Here is a 19,746-nt window from a genome sequence, read left to right as displayed (position 1 = left end):
TCGTGAGGTAGTTGACGTTTATCCCAATTTTCTTTTGCCCTATAGTCCCAGGAAAGCACATTCCCCCTAGTACATTCATAAATTTGGGGCTAGCAAGAACAAACTAGGGGGCTTGAAGTCAACAAACAAACCCAGCCAACGTCGGTCCTCAGAGTCACTCTGTGTAAACGATAAGCGGTCAAGGCTTCAATACATATAGATATGATGAAGTCAAACAGCCTTAAAGTCAACCTCAACATGCAACAACCGATTGGTCTTGACTCCCAGGTGCCCTGTTACCAGATCCATACAGGCGTTGGAAGCACTGACAGAGTAACATCTTCGCCGATCACTACGCAAAGTAAAGTGTTTCAATTTGTGGCTGGAATCTTGAGGGGGTTGAGTAAGATTGAGGATGGGCACTTTTTAGTTTCTTTTAAAATCTTCCATTTGGTGATCTTCCAAGAAACCTGGGCCCTAGATGCTTTAGACCTTCCGTCATTCCTGAGCTTCAGTAAACCGGCTGTCAAAACTCATATGCTGGGCCGCCGGCCGGAGGACTTGCCATCTATGTAGAGGCTAAACTCAACGTTAAAATTAAAGAGATTAACATTGACCATTCTAACTTGCAAGCAGTAGAACTCTTGGAATATTCACCCCTTGCTTGCTAAGACAATTGACTTTTTACTGAATTTTACTGCAGTCCAAACTAACACAAAGCATGCTCTGCTTATTTTAATGACCGGCAATTTTAAAATGAACTTACTGCAGGTTACAACACAGGATCACATAGTAGAAACACTTGATCAGATCTGGCATATACCTTCATTCCATCCTTGTACACAAAGATTGGATGCCAGGGGGCAACAATTTGTAAACGATGTGAAGGTCTGAGAGCCTTGAATGGTCGCATTAACCTAGATATTCCAGTTCAGCCAACTTAAAACTCTGCAGCTTCCAACTCAATTATCGATCACACCTTGCTATATTTCACATGGTTACTCACTATGACTGGGAAGCCGGCTGGAAAGCGACCATCAACCCCCAGAGGATCCTGCTATACTTAAATTGTTCAATGCATGAATAAGCCCAGTCGGACTTCGGCACAGTCTCTACCACCAACTATAGAAAGCTTTACTGTTCAACAGGATCCCAGGCTAAAATGGGAGCCGGTATGTTAATCAATCACTGACCCACTGGACCAGCGGGCATAGCTTTCTGTGTGACCTCTGGAGGATCAAGATCATCCCGAAGGACCTTTAATACTTCGGTCCCAGTATAAGTCCAGCCCAGAAGGACTTTGGCCCAACTCATAACTTACGGAATGTGACCCTTTCAAATTGGAGATCACTTGCAAAAAAGCTACATGGGAGTCAGTAAAGTCAGATATAGACTTGTACTGGTGCAAAATTCTCTCAGCCTCCAGGAAAAATGAAGCCAGAGAGTTCTGGAGACTGCTTAATCAGGCCATAGGCCAGTGAATGTCCCCCCTCAACCTCAAACATTTTGGAAGCCACCTGGTTTGTTTATCTTCAGGAAATGTATGAGGGTCCAACGTAACCACAGGGGTACTATGAAGAAGGGTCCTCAAGCCTGGAGGTGGTATGCTCAGTAAGTCCTATCTCTTCAGGAGAGATAGAGAAAATAATAACGACCAGTCGCCGTGATGGCATCCCGAGCCCTAAAGGTTTACCGCAAGCAATTTTCAAACAGAACCTCCACTATTGGGATAAACATTTGACCACCTTATGCAATCATATTCTTATTCTTAATAACTAGGAAATCCCAATAGCTGGTGGGGATCAATATTGGCACCTATTTTGGTGTGAAGGGACTAAGCTACCCTTCAACTACCAGCTGATTGCCCTAATGGATGGGGAGGCAAAATATTTTGCCAAATGTCTGAACTGACTGCCTGGCCTGAAGCAGGTTCATTGGTGCCAGGTTCATCAAGAAAATAGGCACAACTACAAATATCTTAATACTTGCCCTGTTAAGCCACCAGATCAGGCGCCGTTCCTTAAATCTGCATCTGTTTTATGTGAACTGTCGCTTGGCCTTTGATGCGCTACAGCGTAACATCTTGTGGTCAAAGCTGCAAAGTAGGGAAATATTCCTATTTTACCAAGAGCCATCCAGTTGCTGTACACCAATATGTGGAGCAGGGTAAGGCTGGGCAAAGGTGCATTGGTCTCGAAGGAAATCCCCACAAGTAACAGCCTCGCAGACCCGGGACATATCGTTGTGTGTTTAATCTACCTCACCATGCTTTTCCAGCTCAAATTCAGCTGGAGTTTGGCCTCCGTAAACAGCGTGTAAGCAGCCTGGGTGCCTATTTGAAATTTTGTTATGAACTAAAACATGATCTCAGATCCACCCTAAGCAGTATTGTGTGGAAGGCCATAAGTGATCCAAGAAACGCTAAGGCTTATGACTACATAAACCTGCCTTCAACAACTTTCAAGGCAGAGGAGCTTTAAGCCTTAACCATTTCACAACAAGCTTTTAACAGAGTCATAAATTTAACTGGGAAAAAGATTTCCTCCCTCAATGATAAAGCTGAGCTGTCCCAGAGATCCCATGTTTGGATGATAATAGGTTCACATGGCATCCTAAAACTTCAATCATACTTAGGGGAACTATTTGAGTTAGAATCCAAGCGAAAACTGATGGATCTGCGGCTGGGTGATCTTCAAACTCCCTACAATTCCCCCGCCTGGAGGCGATCCTTTACTGAGATCTCAAGACGGCTCTGTAACTAATAAAAGGAAGATTTTTGTCACATTGTCAGTACCTGCCCAGCTCTAATGACGGAATGAAAAGGGTTGCTGAGACAGTACTTTATTAGACACAGCATTAGCACATGCCAGCAGGCGATTATAGGAGAGGATGCTATTTTCTTCAGGAAATTGATTTATTTTATACGCAACGCAGACTCAAAACTAGCAAAGACAGAAATATTAAGGAGTGCTCTTTTACAATGATTTGGTAAACGTCTCCAAACTGACAGACTGTAGTAGTCAGTAGACATTGTGCTAGGACTGGGATGCCAGAGTCACCAAGCACTCATTTGCAGGACAGAGAGCATGCACTTTCTGACATTGACTTTTTTAGTATTAACATTAGAGACCCTTGATCCGTCGTCTTCCTCTAGTTGGTCCAGCATTTTCTATAGTGGAAATTAAATTAAGCTAAAGCACAAAGCACTTTTTCCAGAGTATTTGGACTTCCTGGTTGTCCTCCTCTCTGTGGTCTAGTACGCCCTGTATGATGAAACAAAATCAAAACAAAGCACCAAGCACTTTTCTCCCGAGTATTTGCACTTTAATGGCTATTATGTTATATGACCCGTCATCGGCTCTTTTTGGCTCACTATCGTCTGTGTGATGATCTCGGGACCAATTCAAAGTAGTCAGCCCTGTTTTCCGGAGACAATGCACTAGTAAAGCAATCCTGTTTCATGATTTTTAGAGCATTTTTTAAAAATCTGATATTGGTGTTTAGGTGTGTCTAACGCTTTAACCCCTTTGATTCTTCTGTCGGCCAATGGCCGTCGCAAGCACTACCTCCGTAGTGCTGCGTACGTCCGTTGGCCGACGCAGCCCCGCCCACCTAATTAAACCTCTGCACCGCAGCGGAATTCACACCGTGGTTAAGCGGTTAATAACTAATGAAGGACGATTGCATAGAGTTAAAACACCGGATTTTTTATTTTTTTTTAAACATTTTTATTGAGATTAAAAAAAACATAGGTTCAGTGAATAACCCGAATAGGGCTGCAAATGGACACATCTGAAATCAGAAATAGAGCTTAGCAGGATACTATAGTTCCACATTACATCATCATCATCTGTAAAAAAAAGTCCCTCCTGGCGTGGTAATGTGACCTGAAATCGGGTTATCCAAACATACCCCACCCTCAGTCCTGCCGTATGAATCAATCTACTGGTTGGTATCTCTCCGGTCACCATCCATACAATGTAACTCGAACAAGCCCCCCCCACCCCCCCGGCATGCCGCTGTGTTAACAATGTTTCGCTGTTGGACCTATGGGCAGGACAGTGACCTATATATCCCAGACCTCAAGTTTCGGTGTTAGGGGCAGATGTTCTCCCAGGGTCATCCCGCCCTATCTGCGCTCTGCTCTCTAGCCTATCAGTGCCTCCCGAAGTCGGTTGTCTGCTGCAGGGTCACCCCGCTGAGAAGTGTCAACGGTATTAACCGTTGGGTGTTTTATCAGTTCCACCAGTGCTACCCATGCGCGCGTCCTCTCCAGGGACTTGTTGCTCCGAGTTCGCCTGGCCATTCGCAATCTGCAATTCCCTACTGCCTCTGCCCATTTCACTAACTCCCTGGACCATCGCGTAAGTTGGGGCAATTCCACGCCTTCCAGTGACCGGTAATCTCGATTGAGCCAAGACCAGCCCGGTCTATAAATTTGCTAGTGACTGTTTTTTGGTAGTATGCAAGAACCAATATAATAAGCAACAGCCTGGTGTCAGTGCCACCCCTCTCTCCATTGCTGCTGCCAGTTCAGTCGTCACCCCCCTCCAGTACTCTCCCAGCTGTGGACAGTCCCAAAACATGTGATGGAACCCCGCCCCCTCCGGGTTACACCCTGGGCACGCTGTCGAACCCCCGAAGTATTCATTCACCTTGCCTGGGGTGAGGTATGCCCTATGCAACACATAGAAGTGGATTAACTGAAAGTGTGCATTCCTAGAACACTTCCAGGCCATACTACCAATTCCCCCCAAAGCTTCTCCTCAATGGGTTCACCCAAATCCTCTTCCCACTTGAGACGCAGGATCGTCAGGGGCTGTCTCAGGCTGTGGGTGATCCTCCTGTATAGGCAGGTAATGGCCTTAAAAGTTCCTGTCGTCATTACTACATATTGGCAGGCTAGAGAGGTCTGAGGTTCCGCCATTCCCTCCCGCCAATGTTTTCTAATGGCTGCTGTTAGTGTGGCATGAAGAAGAAAGTCTCCCCCCGTGGTAGGTCGTGGCGCTCCAATAGGTCATTAAAAGGTAGAAGGTTACCATCCTCAAATTGGTCCCCTATAGTAGTGATGCCTACATCCTCCCAGTCCCGTAGCCTGCCCCAACCGTCTCTGTGAGGTAAAGCCTCACATATCGTAAGCGGGATCTCCGGAGCATAGGGGATGCGCATACACGCATGCCTAGCCTGCTGGTTCCAGCACTGGCGCACCGCCTGTAGGTCAACGATTTAGAAAAGGGGGTGGTGATGAACAGAGTGTCTGAGTTAAACAGACCACTCTTACCCAGTCCAAAGATCAGGGCTTGATCCATCACCGTTATTTATCTCACTGCCCCATCCCAGCTCATAACCTGGCTATATGCAAATTAGTCTGTCCCTGGCCCAGTGCATCATGGGAACAGGGCAGACCAAACTACCAAGCCAATTCTTCACCAGAAAGGAGACAAGCTACCGGGGACCGGTTTCTGGCATTTCAGCCTTCTTCGGCCCGGCTTGCTTGAATCCTGATGGAGCAGTGAGAAAGGGACTCATGTCCGAGTATACCCTGCCACACCTATAGTGGCCAAAAACGATTTAGAAAAGGGGGTGGTGATGAACAGAGTGTCTGAGTTAAACAGACCACTCTTACCCAGTCCAAAGATCAGGGCTTGATCCATCACTGTTATTTATCTCACTGCCCCATCCCAGCTCAGAACCTGGCTATATGCAAATTAGTCTGTCCCTGGCCCAGTGCATCATGGGAACAGGGCAGACCAAACTACCAAGCCAATTCTTCACCAGAAAGGAGACAAGCTACCGGGGACCGGTTTCTGGCATTTCAGCCTTCTTCGGCCCGGCTTGCTTGAATCCTGATGGAGCAGTGAGAAAGGGACTCATGTCTGAGTATACCCTGCCACACCTATAGTGGCCAAAAACGATTTAGAAAAGGGGGTGGTGATGAACAGAGTGTCTGAGTTAAACAGACCACTCTTACCCAGTCCAAAGATCAGGGCTTGATCCATCACCGTTATTTATCTCACTGCCCCATCCCAGCTCAGAACCTGGCTATATGCAAATTAGTCTGTCCCTGGCCCAGTGCATCATGGGAACAGGGCAGACCAAACTACCAAGCCAATTCTTCACCAGAAAGGAGACAAGCTACCGGGGACCGGTTTCTGGCATTTCAGCCTTCTTCGGCCCGGCTTGCTTGAATCCTGATGGAGCAGTGAGAAAGGGACTCATGTCTGAGTATACCCTGCCACACCTATAGTGGCCAAAAACGATTTAGAAAAGGGGGTGGTGATGAACAGTGTGTCTGAGTTAAACAGACCACTCTTACCCAGTCCAAAGATCAGGGCTTGATCCATCACCGTTATTTATCTCACTGCCCCATCCCAGCTCAGAACCTGGCTATATGCAAATTAGTCTGTCCCTGGCCCAGTGCATCATGGGAACAGGGCAGACCAAACTACCAAGCCAATTCTTCACCAGAAAGGAGACAAGCTACCGGGGACCGGTTTCTGGCATTTCAGCCTTCTTCGGCCCGGCTTGCTTGAATCCTGATGGAGCAGTGAGAAAGGGACTCATGTCTGAGTATACCCTGCCACACCTATAGTGGCCAAAAACGATTTAGAAAAGGGGGTGGTGATGAACAGAGTGTCTGAGTTTAACAGACCACTCTTACCCAGTCCAAAGATCAGGGCTTGATCCATCACCGTTATTTATCTCACTGCCCCATCCCAGCTCAGAACCTGGCTATATGCAAATTAGTCTGTCCCTGGCCCAGTGCATCATGGGAACAGGGCAGACCAAACTACCAAGCCAATTCTTCACCAGAAAGGAGACAAGCTACCGGGGACCGGTTTCTGGCATTTCAGCCTTCTTCGGCCCGGCTTGCTTGAATCCTGATGGAGCAGTGAGAAAGGGACTCATGTCTGAGTATACCCTGCCACACCTATAGTGGCCAAAAACGATTTAGAAAAGGGGGTGGTGATGAACAGAGTGTCTGAGTTAAACAGACCACTCTTACCCAGTCCAAAGATCAGGGCTTGATCCATCACCGTTATTTATCTCACTGCCCCATCCCAGCTCAGAACCTGGCTATATGCAAATTAGTCTGTCCCTGGCCCAGTGCATCATGGGAACAGGGCAGACCAAACTACCAAGCCAATTCTTCACCAGAAAGGAGACAAGCTACCGGGGACCGGTTTCTGGCATTTCAGCCTTCTTCGGCCCGGCTTGCTTGAATCCTGATGGAGCAGTGAGAAAGGGACTCATGTCTGAGTATACCCTGCCACACCTATAGTGGCCAAAAACGATTTAGAAAAGGGGGTGGTGATGAACAGAGTGTCTGAGTTAAACAGACCACTCTTACCCAGTCCAAAGATCAGGGCTTGATCCATCACCGTTATGATGTAGGTCAGGCAGGACCATTCTATTCCTTATGGCAACCAGAGGAGCACCCGGGAGAGCAGCAACAAAGAAGGGTCCAGCCCATCAGGTTCCTCCTGGTGTTGGGTTCATCTTGCCACCCATTTGGTGAACCATTGTAATTGCGCTGCATGATAATAGGCCTTTAAGTCCGGCAAGGCAAAGCCCCCCCTCCGCTCTGGACCGCTGCATGGTGACCAGGGCCTCCCTGCGTAGCTGTGCACCCCATAAGGATCCTGTAAGCAGTCTGTTGAGTTGCGCGAACACCTTAGTTGGGATCCAGATCGGGAGCATCCCAAATAAAGAAAGGAGTCTGGGCAGTGTGACCATCTTCTCGAGGGCAACCCTGCCCTCAACCGACAACAGGAATTTTTCCCAAAACTCAAAGCAGCTCTTGACCTTACGTACAGCCCCACCTATATTGCCCTCCAGCATGACACCAGGGTCATGATATATCTTGGTTCCGAGGTAAGGCAAGCATCTAGTTTCCCATGGTACCTCATCTGTCGGCTGCGTCCCATCCCTATCCGGGTGTGTCGGAAAAAGGCAGGATATGGACCAGTTCACGCGAAGCCCAGCAGCCTCTCCCAAAGAAGGCAGCAGTCCCTTAGCTCCCCGGAGGGCCTCCCCTGAGTCAGCCAGAAACAAAAGGAGATCGTCGGCATACAGCGCTATGTGCTGTAAGTGTCCCTCCAGCCCCCGATAGTGACGGCCCGATCTGGCATGAACATCCATTGGCTCCATTGCCAGCGTTAAGAGTAGGGGCGACAGCGGGCAGCCCGGCCTCGTGCCCCTTCCCCCTATGCAAGCATCAGAAATCAGCCCTCGAGTTGTGATCCTGGCAGTGGAGTTATTGTACAAGATCGCCGTCCATTCCACGAAACGGTCCGCCAGGCCAAACGCCCTCAGGACCGCTAAAAGATATGCCCACTCTAGGCTATCGAAGGCCTTTTCGATGTCAATCGTAAAAATACAAGCCTCCTCCCTGCAATAGGTGTGTCCGCCCTCAAGATGCGCAATAGCCTCTGTACGTTCATCGCCGTGTTCCTAGTTGGGATAAATCCTGCTTGGTCAACGTGAACTAACATCGACATGTGGGCCAATAGTCGACTAGCCAGGATTCAACTTAATATCTTATAGTCCAGATTAAGCATGGCAAGCGGTCTGCATGCAGTTCGGTCCCAAGCCGGCTTACTCGGTTGGTTTGAGGAGAGGCACGATGATTGCCTCCCTCGTGGAAACAGGAAGACAACCCTTCCGTCGTGCCTTGTTATATAACACCACAAGCTTCGGGCCAGGATATCTACAAAATCAGAAAATAATTCTACCGGAAGGCCGTCCGTCCCTGGTCTCTTGTTCCTAGACATATGCTTGAAGGCGCTACGCACTTCCCACACCTCAACATCTTTACCAAGGTCCTCTGCCGCCTCGTTATCAATCTGATGGAGTTCAATCCCCTCTAAAAAACACATTCCGTTGGCAGCCCCAGGGTCAAGTCTACTCTGATAAAGAGTGGTATAATAGTTCAGAAAGTGTGTGTTGATTGCTTGTTGAGCATAATACGCCACCCCCCCTGATCACAAAACTCTAGGATCGGCGTACCTCTACGGGCCGGGTTCGCACCAGATTTTTTGATAATGATACTTTTAAATTGTGATCTTATAATGATTGTAGGTTTTAATTAACTGAACGATAAAGATTGTTATCGATTCTTAAGTCCTGCTGGACACCATCCACTCTCCTAGGTCCAGAGCAGACAGAATTTGGGCCAGATTTAGCATGTTGAATCTCTTTCTGCAGCAAGGCATTCAGAGGCTGAAGGTCCAGATAAGGCATATGCGCCCCATTCTTCTTTGGAACGAAGGAATAGCAAAAGTAACAATCCCCTCTTTCCAAGTCCAACAACTCTGTGCTGGAACCTTTAGTGAGCAACACCCACACCTGCTGTAGGGAAATGGACAGGTGCTCATCTGATATTCGCTCTGGTGTGGAAGGAATAGTGGGGAGGGAGGAGAGGAAAGGCAGGACAGCCATTCTGAACAAAGACCCATCTGTCAGATGTGATGGATTGCCAACACGGAAGTAGATTTTGAATCTTGACCCCCCCCCCCTTCTCCTCCCCTCCCCCCCCCGCCCCCCCACACATTGCTCATGCAACATGCAAGGGCAAACTAAAGCAGTTTGGTGACTGTTTTAGCATGGGATGACAAACTGGAGGACTGATACCCCTGCTGGGTCTCACGCTGCTTGCCAGACCCATGCCCACTGCCTCAAAAATACTTGGGTGCATCACTGGTTAGGACAGCTGTCTCTGGTTAGCAAGGCTGTCTCTGTCTATACACCAGCGCTCTGGAATATCACTAAGCTTTCAGAATTGACATTGAAACCGTTTGGTAGGGATCAACAGCCCCACGAAGCACACTGTAGCTCTGCAGTCAATAAAGCGTTCCAACGTTCTGCCTTCTCACTGAAGAGAGGGGATCCAAGAAAATCATATCCATGAAGAATATTTGTAGATTGACAGAGAATTCTGTGGATCACATCCACGCGTGACAGTGAAAGACAACACTGGTACAGACTGCCTTCCACAGACCTGTACAGATAATATATTTTGCTGTGTCCTGTCCACTGTGAACTGTGTGGGCCAAACAGGCCCCACGGTCTTCCGGGACTGCCGGAAAGATCTTGCTGCCCATATCTCAAAGGGCACACATGCAACAATTCAGCAGACAAGCAGCATTTACAGATCACAGTGCTGGACTGGCAGGAGAAAACGTACTTGTCAAAAGCATCAATACTGTTGGATGACTATCTAGAGGAGGAGTCAGAAATGATTTTAGGTTCACCTTACTGGTTGAAGACTATACAACAACACTATCTCTGGAGTGGGCGCTTAGTGAGAAGTACCACATCACAAGTCGCTGGTCTGTGACTTTTGACCACCTCTCTTTTCACAGGCTGGCAAGAACAAGGTTTCAACCAGTAGCCAGTATCAGTGAGGGCATTTTTAATAGGGGAAGGGGCTCATATGTCGCTGGCCCAAGCTGCAATCTCTGTTAGAACATTTATTTTGATCTTAAGGGAGGGTAGCCACATTTGTAGGTCCTCCGCTACCCCCCGACCACTACTACAAATGAGGCAGTCTCTTTCTTTGGTGGCGCAAGTGAAGATAAAAGCTATGTCTTAGACAAGTAGTCACACCCACTGGCATTCTGCAAATCAGTGTTTAAGGCATCATCAGTATAATGAAAGGCGAGCAAGTCATCACCCTCATCAACATCCTGGGGAGCCCTTGGTTAGGACAGGATCAGAGTCTGAACCAAAAAGATAATGGAGCTTCTACTGGAAGGTGCGACACAGAAGAGGCACTAAGTTAGAGTCCGGGTGCATGACGACTAGTGGTGAGTTTGCAATTTCTTAACGTAACATCAGTCAGACTCAAGCAAGGATTGGTTCAGAGTCCGACACCAATGTCAGCACTGGGTAATTTTGCCAGTGCCTGTGGTGCTGCTACTGATGTCAGAACAGTTGGGACCGCAGTGGACCGTGGGCCTAGAGTAGCAGCCTGTGCTGGCATTGGTGCAGCCTAGTAAAGTTTCCCAAGAGGAACAAATGACACTATGGGTGGACCTGATGGAAGTAACCTGACTGCAGGCCTGAAGTAGCACCAGATTGAGCATAAAGTGCGCCGAAACTTTGCAGCATGGCCTCCTTGTAGGTCGCATTGTGCTTCTGGGTTGACGTAGGCTCTTGAAATTTGCGGAGTGTCGGAATGAATTAAGGAACCCACTGAGTGACTGGCGACATCAGTGGTGTATGACTTGCATCTTGATGCCCTGGTGCCTTCTCTTTGGTGACATGAGGTTGAGTTTTGCTTTGCTTTCATTTGTAGATTCCACTTGACTTCTGGTTTGGTTTTACCAGCAAATGTTCCTCAGTGGTACCAGAGAATTTAATGCTCATCAGCTCTGCCACGAGTGATTTCAGTTTAACTTCAGCTATTTTAACTGCAGCATTTGGGGAGGGGGGGGGGGTTTGGGAGAAGGCATAACAAAAGTTGCGTGGAAACCTGGAAGTTTATGCTCTACTGCACACTCAGGGAAATAAAGCACTGGACCAAATACCAGTCTATTTGATACTGAAACAGATATCGGCCCACTCTATAGCTCATCTAGCAAGAGGTAAGGATATGCACAGATGGTATGGCAGTATGTGAAACTATCCCATTAAAATATGAAGAAGATAGAATAATCTAAGAGAGCAGGTCCACTTGCTTGGCAGACATCCATTCCACAGGATGTGTATTTAGGGCAGTAAATCTTTAAATGCCTTGTCAAAGTTTCAATAACCTTCAACGCTGCAATAATACAAGTTCCTAACAGGAGGGTGTGTCACGCCTGCAAAGTCGCGTTTCCCATACAAGATGGCCGCCCCACATCGCGCATGTGCGAGGAGATCAGGCAACAGTCAAAAGGCCTGACTTCCCCTTAGTGCGATGCGTTGCGTCACTTCCGCCTCGCCGCTTTCACTCCCCGTTCGTTTACCTATGCCCTGTCCGCTTTGTGATTACCTTCGTGGTTCCTGCTCAGGTATTCCTAGCGGGTTTTGGTCCCCACCATTGAGCAACCTGTTTCCCTCGATATCGGTTGCTTGTTGCTGCTCATTCTACACTTCCTGCCTGGTCTCCGCTCGTAGTTCAGGGGCGGACTCTGAGCTTTCCTCCTTGTTACCATACGCTACGCTGACTATCTTCTCCACTGCCCTTGGGGGTTGGCCAGCCTGTTACTCCCGGTTCTGCCCGCCGGCCGGACTACTCGTTCCGTCGGTCGGCCGGACGCGGGTTGGGCAGACTGGTCGACTTAGTCTGAGGCATTGTGGTAGTTGTGGTCCGCATTGAGCCCCCTTCCTTTCCCCTTATTTATCATTTACACCTTTTTTGGGACTTCAAAGAGGCTTTGGATTCTGGCACCTTGCAGTTAAGGAAAACTTGAAGAACGGAACACGCTGGCTGTGGAGCAATTCTAGGAGCTTACTACCTCCTTTGACAGAGCAGATCAAGATAGGGCTGCCTAGAGTCATTATTAGTTGAGGTCCAAGTCCTTAGAATTTCCAGGGAGCAAGCTGAAGTTACCAAGGTTCTAGGAGGCTTCAAGAATTCCTTAGCACCTGTGTCCTGCCTGCTGGATTGTCCTGTCCCAGGAATCTCTCCCCTCTTCCTTCCCTTGTTTTGTTCCCTCCTTTCCCCCCATGTCACCATTGTGCTCTAGAGTTTGATAGACGCAATAGGTGTAGGGGGGAAGGGTTGGGCTTGTCTTCGGTTCCTGGCACTCCTGCGGAAACAGCACTTGGATCCTTACAGGGTGCGGTTGTACAGCTTTTACACAAGTGGCAAAAGCCGCTGCAAGAGTGCAGAAACGCGTGAAACGATTACTGGTAATTAAAAAATATGACAGCATCTATAATCTCGGCAAGTGTCATACAGCTGCGTCGTCCCAATCCAAAATACTTATTTAAATCAAGGATGGAAAAGTGCCATCAAGCCCACGGTCTCAGGCCGCGGCTCCAGGAGCCAAAAGGTGGCCACAAATCACGAGCCAGCCTTCTGCTCCCTCTCTGCTTCACAGCACCTCCTGGTATAAGCGCCTCAACCCTGTTACAGTGCACAGTAAGCAGGCAGGGGCCTTCATCATGGGGCACCTTATTGGAGTCTCCAGACGCAAGCTGCCTACACCGATATCAACCTGAGGAGCACCATCCTTAATCTGCCCTACAAACACCATCGATGCACATGGATGCAAGTGTGCGTACACACGTATGTATACACACACACACACACACACACATATATGTCCCCACCCACCCCAAGTACAGGATTTTATTTCAACTTCATCATAGCAGTCATTTAATAAACTATTTTAAATAATGTAAGATCATAAGAATTATTAATTTGTTTAATATGCAATGTATCTTTTAAACAAATCGGTACTTGAATGGCTACCTTATGTACTGTTCATCTAGAAAAACGTGGAAATATTGTCTAATGCTCTCTGGACTGGTTTTCCCTAAAGAAACTTTTCAAGTGGGCGAGATAAAATGAATAAAAATGAAAGCTGCTGAGTTCTGCTTTGCTCCAGGGGAAGATAGGGAAGACCAGTTCAAATCTGAAGCAGTCAGACATGTCAATTGGGCTGTGGGGAATCAGAACAACAAGTGATTTTTGCTTGCCAGACCATCTGATATGCTGTCAATAATAATTAGAAACAACTGCTTCAAAGTAAATTCAAATTGTACATACCTGGTCCTGCTGCCTCAGGGCTCCTTACTTCAATTACCGATGAGCAGCTTTTTCTCTCCACAAAGTGCCGTAAGTTCCTGGCCAACGTCTTAGTCTTTCCCTCATTGCAGTCTGGTAGATGACAGTGAGAAGCGTCCCCCCCTTGTATAATCTGTGTTCCATTGTTGGGAGTTTGGGAACAAACTTTAGATGCGATTTCTTCTGTAACCTTCTTCTCCTGCAGCTTGTTTCTGCATTTCTGTGTGCTCGCCTCCCCTGAAATCTTGTCTTTTTCATTCATGCCCGTTTGTAACCTGCCACCCATTCGAACTATGCCTGATGTTCTCTCCTTTATTCCAGTGCTGTTTCTCTTTGCCAAATTATTTATGTTTTCTCTTTTAATCCTAGTTTTTTCAGAAACCAAAAGAGACGGTTTCTCTTCTTCAAGAGCTTCTGTGAGGTTTGCCTGGTCCTGGCCAGACTGTTCTTTCCCTCGAACAACCTCTTCCTCACTGGAGCTGAATGAATGAATAAATGAAATGAATGAATGAATAAATGATGGGATTTGCCTCATGGCAGAATTTGGCTTCTCCACGAGACATGGTTCCTTTTCTTTAAGAGATACTTCCTCCCTGTATTGTTGGTGCTCTAGTGAACAAGGCGTATTTCCATCAGAGCTCTTTCCTTCCATAATCTCATGTAGCTCTATCACAAATGATTCATCTCCCAAAAGACTTTGCACCTTCGTAGCTTCTTGTGGCTTTAGAGAAGACAGATTCTCACTTTCAAGCGTCTCTCTGTCTGCAACACTCTGCTCCTCTTGGACAGATGGTTCAACTCGATCTTTAGGCTCTACGTTCATTGCGTTTTGTTCTTGTAGGATGGAGAATTCTCGCACTTGAAAATGTTCTCCATCTCTTAAATCCGGCTGCTGTAGGACAGAGGTTTCTTGACCCTCAAAATGTTCATCATTACTTGAGTCATGCTCTTGGAAAGGTAGCTCGTTCCCTGTAAGAGTCTCTCCACTCCTGGAGTCCTGCTGCTCTTGGACCGAGGATCCTTGTCCATCAAGTGCTTCTCTTTCCATATACTGCTCTTTGACAGATGGCTGATCATTTTCAGGATGCTCTCGGTCTATGATTTCCTGTGGCTCTGGTTTTGTAATCTCTCCACCCTCAAAGTCCTTGTGATTCTTGACAACAGGCTCTTCATGTTTCACAAGTCTTGACATTATGTTCGTAGTCAGAGGTTTTCTCTATAAGGAAGGAGGACAGATATTTTGCAGAGTTAATTATTAGGGTTTGCTGGAATACTTAAAAAGCATGCAGAACAAACAAGAGTACAATAGCTAACAAGCATTGAAAATGCAATAGGTCTCGCCTTTGATTAAGTTAAAGCTATTTGATTTGCTAATGGAATTTTATAGCAAAGCAAATGGCTTTAACTTAATGAAAGGCAAGACCTATTGCATTTGGTGCTGCTAGCGTGACTGGTTCTTTTTCAATGAGACATGGCTGCGGTCCGGGCTGAGAGAGTTCCCTTCCAGAGAGACCTGCCCCTGTGCAGAGACCTGTGCACCAGTGAAGCACGAGTGTATAAACTTCCTTCGAACAAGCCATAGTGCAACACTATAAGCACGAGAAAACGCAGCATGGCACAGCATTGAGCCAGCCTAAATTACTTATATTCAGGGCCTATCGAATTATGCGGCAGGGTAGGACCACATTATAGGCAGAGTTGACTAAATTATGTGCCAAGAAAAGACGAATTATGGGGTGTACTTCGGTACATACATGTTGAGGCAGTATGCTTCGCTAATTTGTCATTTTTGGTACCCCTGTTAACACCATATGGGCTGGTTTCACTTTATTAATATCAGTTTAACCCCTAAATGCAGGAATCTGTTCCATCTGAGGTAGCACGTTATTAACTTTGATACGTCTTAACTAGAAATATTTTTTTGTTAAAGTCTGCAAATTAATTGAAAATGCTGCAAATGCTCAAATATGTGGAAAACTCCACGGTGGCAGAATCTCACAATTCCAGCGGCCCTGTTTTATTTGCAGGATATAATGAGCGTGTGCAGCGCCCTCTTGAATTTGGTAGTCTACTCAGTAGAGAGCCCATATTATAACAACACCCCATCGCCTTGTGTGCATCACACAGAGGCGCATAGTGTGACATAAGAGAACAGAAAACAGTGTGACTTGGCGGGATTACTCTCTTCAGTCTGACCCAAGATAGAAGACCATAACACCCAGCTTAACATAAGAAAACATATAACATAGCATACAACATAGCATAGCATATAAAATAGCGCAGCACCTAACAGCACCTGAGATATGGAAAAGAATCATATATAACATAGCACAGCATAGAACATAACAGAGCACAAAATCACATTAGAAATAGCTAAAACATACGCAGCATAGCACAGCATAATTTAGGACACAGAGCAGCATATCAACACATCGCACTAAGACACTTCCAAATTTAATCCACGCCCTCTCTATTATCTGAAGGAAGTCATTCCATTATAGGAAATTCTATTCTCCATGACTAGGGAAGTGCCTTCCCAGTGTGTTCTTGTGATTTGAGTGTCTGCCATTTATTGCAGTATTATCCTTCTACCTGTATTTTGTAATCTTTTGTAACATGCACACGTCACTTTTCTCTTGTAATGTATTGTTTGCTACCTCTTACATTTTGTTTGCTTTTGATACTCACACAAGTGCCACCATTGCTTACGTACCGTTTGTTCTTGTGTTTTGAGGGTCTGCCTTTCATTGCAGTATTATACCTCTGCTTGTACTTTGTACGCTTTTGTAACTTGCACACATGTCACTTTTTTCTCCTGTAATGTACCGTTTGCTACCTCTTGTATTTTGTTTGCTCACAATTGTCACTATTGCCTCATGTAACGTAACATTTGCTTTTGTAATTTATTCACTTGTAATTTTCTCCCCATGTATCATTAATGTTCCTATTGTGAAACATAAATAAATAAAGCAAATCAGGCATAGACTACACCAGAGGACAGCCAGCAGGATATATAGCATATAGGATAACACAGAACAACACAGGGCATAATATATTATAGAACGTGGGAGGAGCTTAGCGCGCATCCAAGATGGTCGCGTGAGCTGTGAGCTCCCGAAACCCTCGCCGCCTCCACCGTCTATTCTGGCACAAATCCTGTTTCTGACTACGGGTTCTAATAGCTAATACTCTCCTGATCTGAAAGGCCTTTTTCAGATTTGAATTGGATGCCGGACGCCCGATTTACTCCTTCCTGATGCCTGGAGGCCTACACCGTGGCTCATTCCGGGACTTGGGCATCTGGAGCACCCCGAAAGTAGTTGAACAACAACGGCCTGTGGTAGGGGACGGCTACCCGGGGTCTGCTTTCAGTTTCGTTTTCTCTGGCTGCGAAGATTGGAGGTGGCTGCCTAGTGACCGAGCTGGCCTGTGAGCGCAGTCGCTTGACTGATCTTCACCGACGCCCTGCATTTCAGTCTCTTGTGGTTTTTCCTTGAGGAGAGCCATTTACACCAGGTCCCAAAAGCCCCTGAGGGGCGCGCAACCCACCATGGCGGCCAAGTCTGATAGTGACAAGCAGTCCCTAAAGAATGCGACTCGCGGTGGCGTGACTCAGACCACCATTATGGACAGATTTGCGCACAATAAGGGCTCGCCCAGCGGGACTGGTAAAACCCCAGAGGACCTTGGTGGTGGCCCCCCTGAGTCGGAGGAGCCAACTCTTCGAGATGTGATGGGCGCCATCGCTAGCATACAATCATCGATGGGACAACAATACAAAATCTTGGCAGCCAAGATCGATACGGTGGCGGTGGATGTGTGCCTGATTGGGGCGGACTTGACCAAGACTAATGATAGAGTCAAGTCGCTGGATGTCAAGACAGCCAGTCTCACCACTGATGTCTCCGAACTCCAGACTGAGATCCGGACTCTTCGGACCTCGAGTGACCAGTTTGCCCGTCGGCTTGAGGATTTCGAAAGTCGCGCTAGGCGCAATAATGTCCGCATAGTCGGAGTTCCGGAGTCCTCAGCCGATCAATCGACAGACTTGCTCGTTGAAGACCTGATCGCCAACCACCTCGCCCCTAAGGGCCTGAGTAACCTTTTTGCGGTGGAGCGCGCCCACAGAATTCCGGGTGGCAGACGCAAGCAGGGGGCTGCCCCGCGACCCATCATTGCGCGGATCTTTAACTTCAGGGACGCCATTTTGCAGGTTTCGAGGACTAGCGGCCCCACTAAGTTCGAGAATGCATCCATCAATTTTTACCCTGATTTTACCCCTTCGGTGCAGAAGCAGAGACTGGGATTTTCAGGGGTGAAGCGGAGATTAAGGGACCTGGGCATGAAGTATGCTATGCTCTTAACCGCCCGATTGCGCATCGAACATAATGAGCGGGTGCTCTTCTTTGATATGCCAGAGGTGGTCAGTGACTGGTTGGACACGTTGTCTATGCCGCGGGACAATGCGGAACAATCCAGAGGTGCTGAAGGCAGCCAACGGGACCAGGAGGAGTAGGGACACCGGTGTGTGCCACCATCGTATCGTGTTACGGTGGATTGTTATCCTTTTAAGGGTCAATAACTTTCTTAAGACAAGCCCTGGGGCGGCGGGGTCTTAGGGACTTTTCCTCCACCGGGGGTGTTTCCTTTGCTACTTGTAGTTTAGTTTTCTGGGGTAGGGCGACAGGCACACTGCTGAATGGGGTGGTTTTCTGGTTTATCGCAGGGGTGCAGGGTGGGGGGTTGTTGTTCTGGTATCCTGGGGGAGGGGGGAAGGGTTCTTTCCCTTTCCTTGTTTGCATTGTTTTTGAGGCTACATATTGCTGCTTATTCTGTGTTTCCTTCGTGGGGTTTGGGGGACCCGACTACTCACTTTCTGGATGGGGGGTAGGGGGTTGAGAGTCTTGAGTTGGAATGTCAACGACTAGGGGGACAAAATAAAACGGGGAATTGTACTCCAATATGTGAAGCGCCATTCTCCCGACATTGTATTACTGCAAGAAACACATCTAGTGGGGAACACGTTCCATGCAATGAACTGGAGGGGCTACCGGTTGGTGGCCCACTCAGGATTCACTTCAGGCTCTAGAGGGGCTAGTGTTATGATCCGTAGTTCCCTTCCCTTGGAGATTGATGAAACGATATTGGATGACAGGGGATTGTAGGTAGGTGGGAGGGGAAAACGGTTGCCATCCTCTCGGTATATGTCCCCCCGGGTTTACAGGCCACCACATTTGTCGACCTGGGGAATTTGGTATTGCGGCTTCCTGAGGGGCTCCTGATGGTTGGAGGGGACTTCAACTCAGTGGTTGATGGCCTGGAAGATCGATATCCTCCCAGGGCTCTTACACCATCGCAATCCTGCCTTAGTGGTTTCTTGGAAATGTTTGGAATGGTGAATTGTTGGCGGATGCTTCACCCGATGCAGGCCCAATATACCTTTAACTCCGGGGCCCATGGGAGCCTAGCCAGACTTGACTATTTCCTTGTGCCCGCAGCCCAGGCCACGACGGTGCGAGAGACCCGACACTTGCCTAGAGGCATTTCGGATCACTCCCCACTATGGACCCATATAGATCTCCATTTAAACGCAGGGGGCCGGGTCGCCCCAATTAATCCCTGGAATCTCCGTGTTCCAGAGACTAGGGCTGGGGTGATTAAAGCTATAGACCAATACTTCGCTGACAATGTGGGATCCGTATCTTCGTTTGTGTCCCTATGGGAAGCTTTTAAAACTGTGATATGGGGTCAGACACTGTTGCTGGTCGCCAGCTCTAAGAAGCGCCACAATGGGGAGGTTGAACAGCTGGAGTCTGATATAGTGGCTTTGGAGAGGGATCTGGAGGAGGGGTCACGCGTGAAAAAGTGCATGTTTCGCAACTGAAGCAGTCTGATTATAAATCCTTGGTTACAAATGCCGCGAAAGCTATGAGTCGAGAGCAACAGGGCCGTTTGTATGATGTGGGTGACAAGGCGGGGAAGTTGATAGCTTGGTTGGACAAGAGGGAGAGATTGAATCGTGTGGTGCCTGTGGTTGAGCGAGTGGA

The 19,746-nt window shown here is 47.6% G+C and overlaps 1 protein-coding gene across 3 annotated transcripts in view; it reads right to left on the bottom strand.

The window, feature by feature from the left end:
- The window catches only part of LOC147750890 (uncharacterized), a 132,891-nt gene that overhangs the window by 68,018 nt on the left and 45,127 nt on the right, over nucleotides 1–19,746 (bottom strand). For all 3 annotated transcript variants that reach the window (XM_086918531.1, XM_086918540.1, XM_086918549.1), the window contains one exon: nucleotides 13,682–14,915. In XM_086918531.1, the coding sequence (XP_086774657.1) occupies nucleotides 13,682–14,891 (1,210 nt within the window). In that variant the 5' untranslated portion in view covers nucleotides 14,892–14,915. The remainder of the gene's footprint in view (nucleotides 1–13,681; nucleotides 14,916–19,746) is intronic.

The sequence above is a fragment of the Lissotriton vulgaris genome, chromosome 1_1 (genome assembly GCF_964263255.1).
Source record: "Lissotriton vulgaris chromosome 1_1, aLisVul1.2, whole genome shotgun sequence".
Classification (NCBI taxonomy): domain Eukaryota; kingdom Metazoa; phylum Chordata; class Amphibia; order Caudata; family Salamandridae; genus Lissotriton; species Lissotriton vulgaris.
The sequence above is the reverse complement of the archived record's forward strand: the minus strand, read 5'-3'. Positions and strand labels throughout refer to the sequence as shown.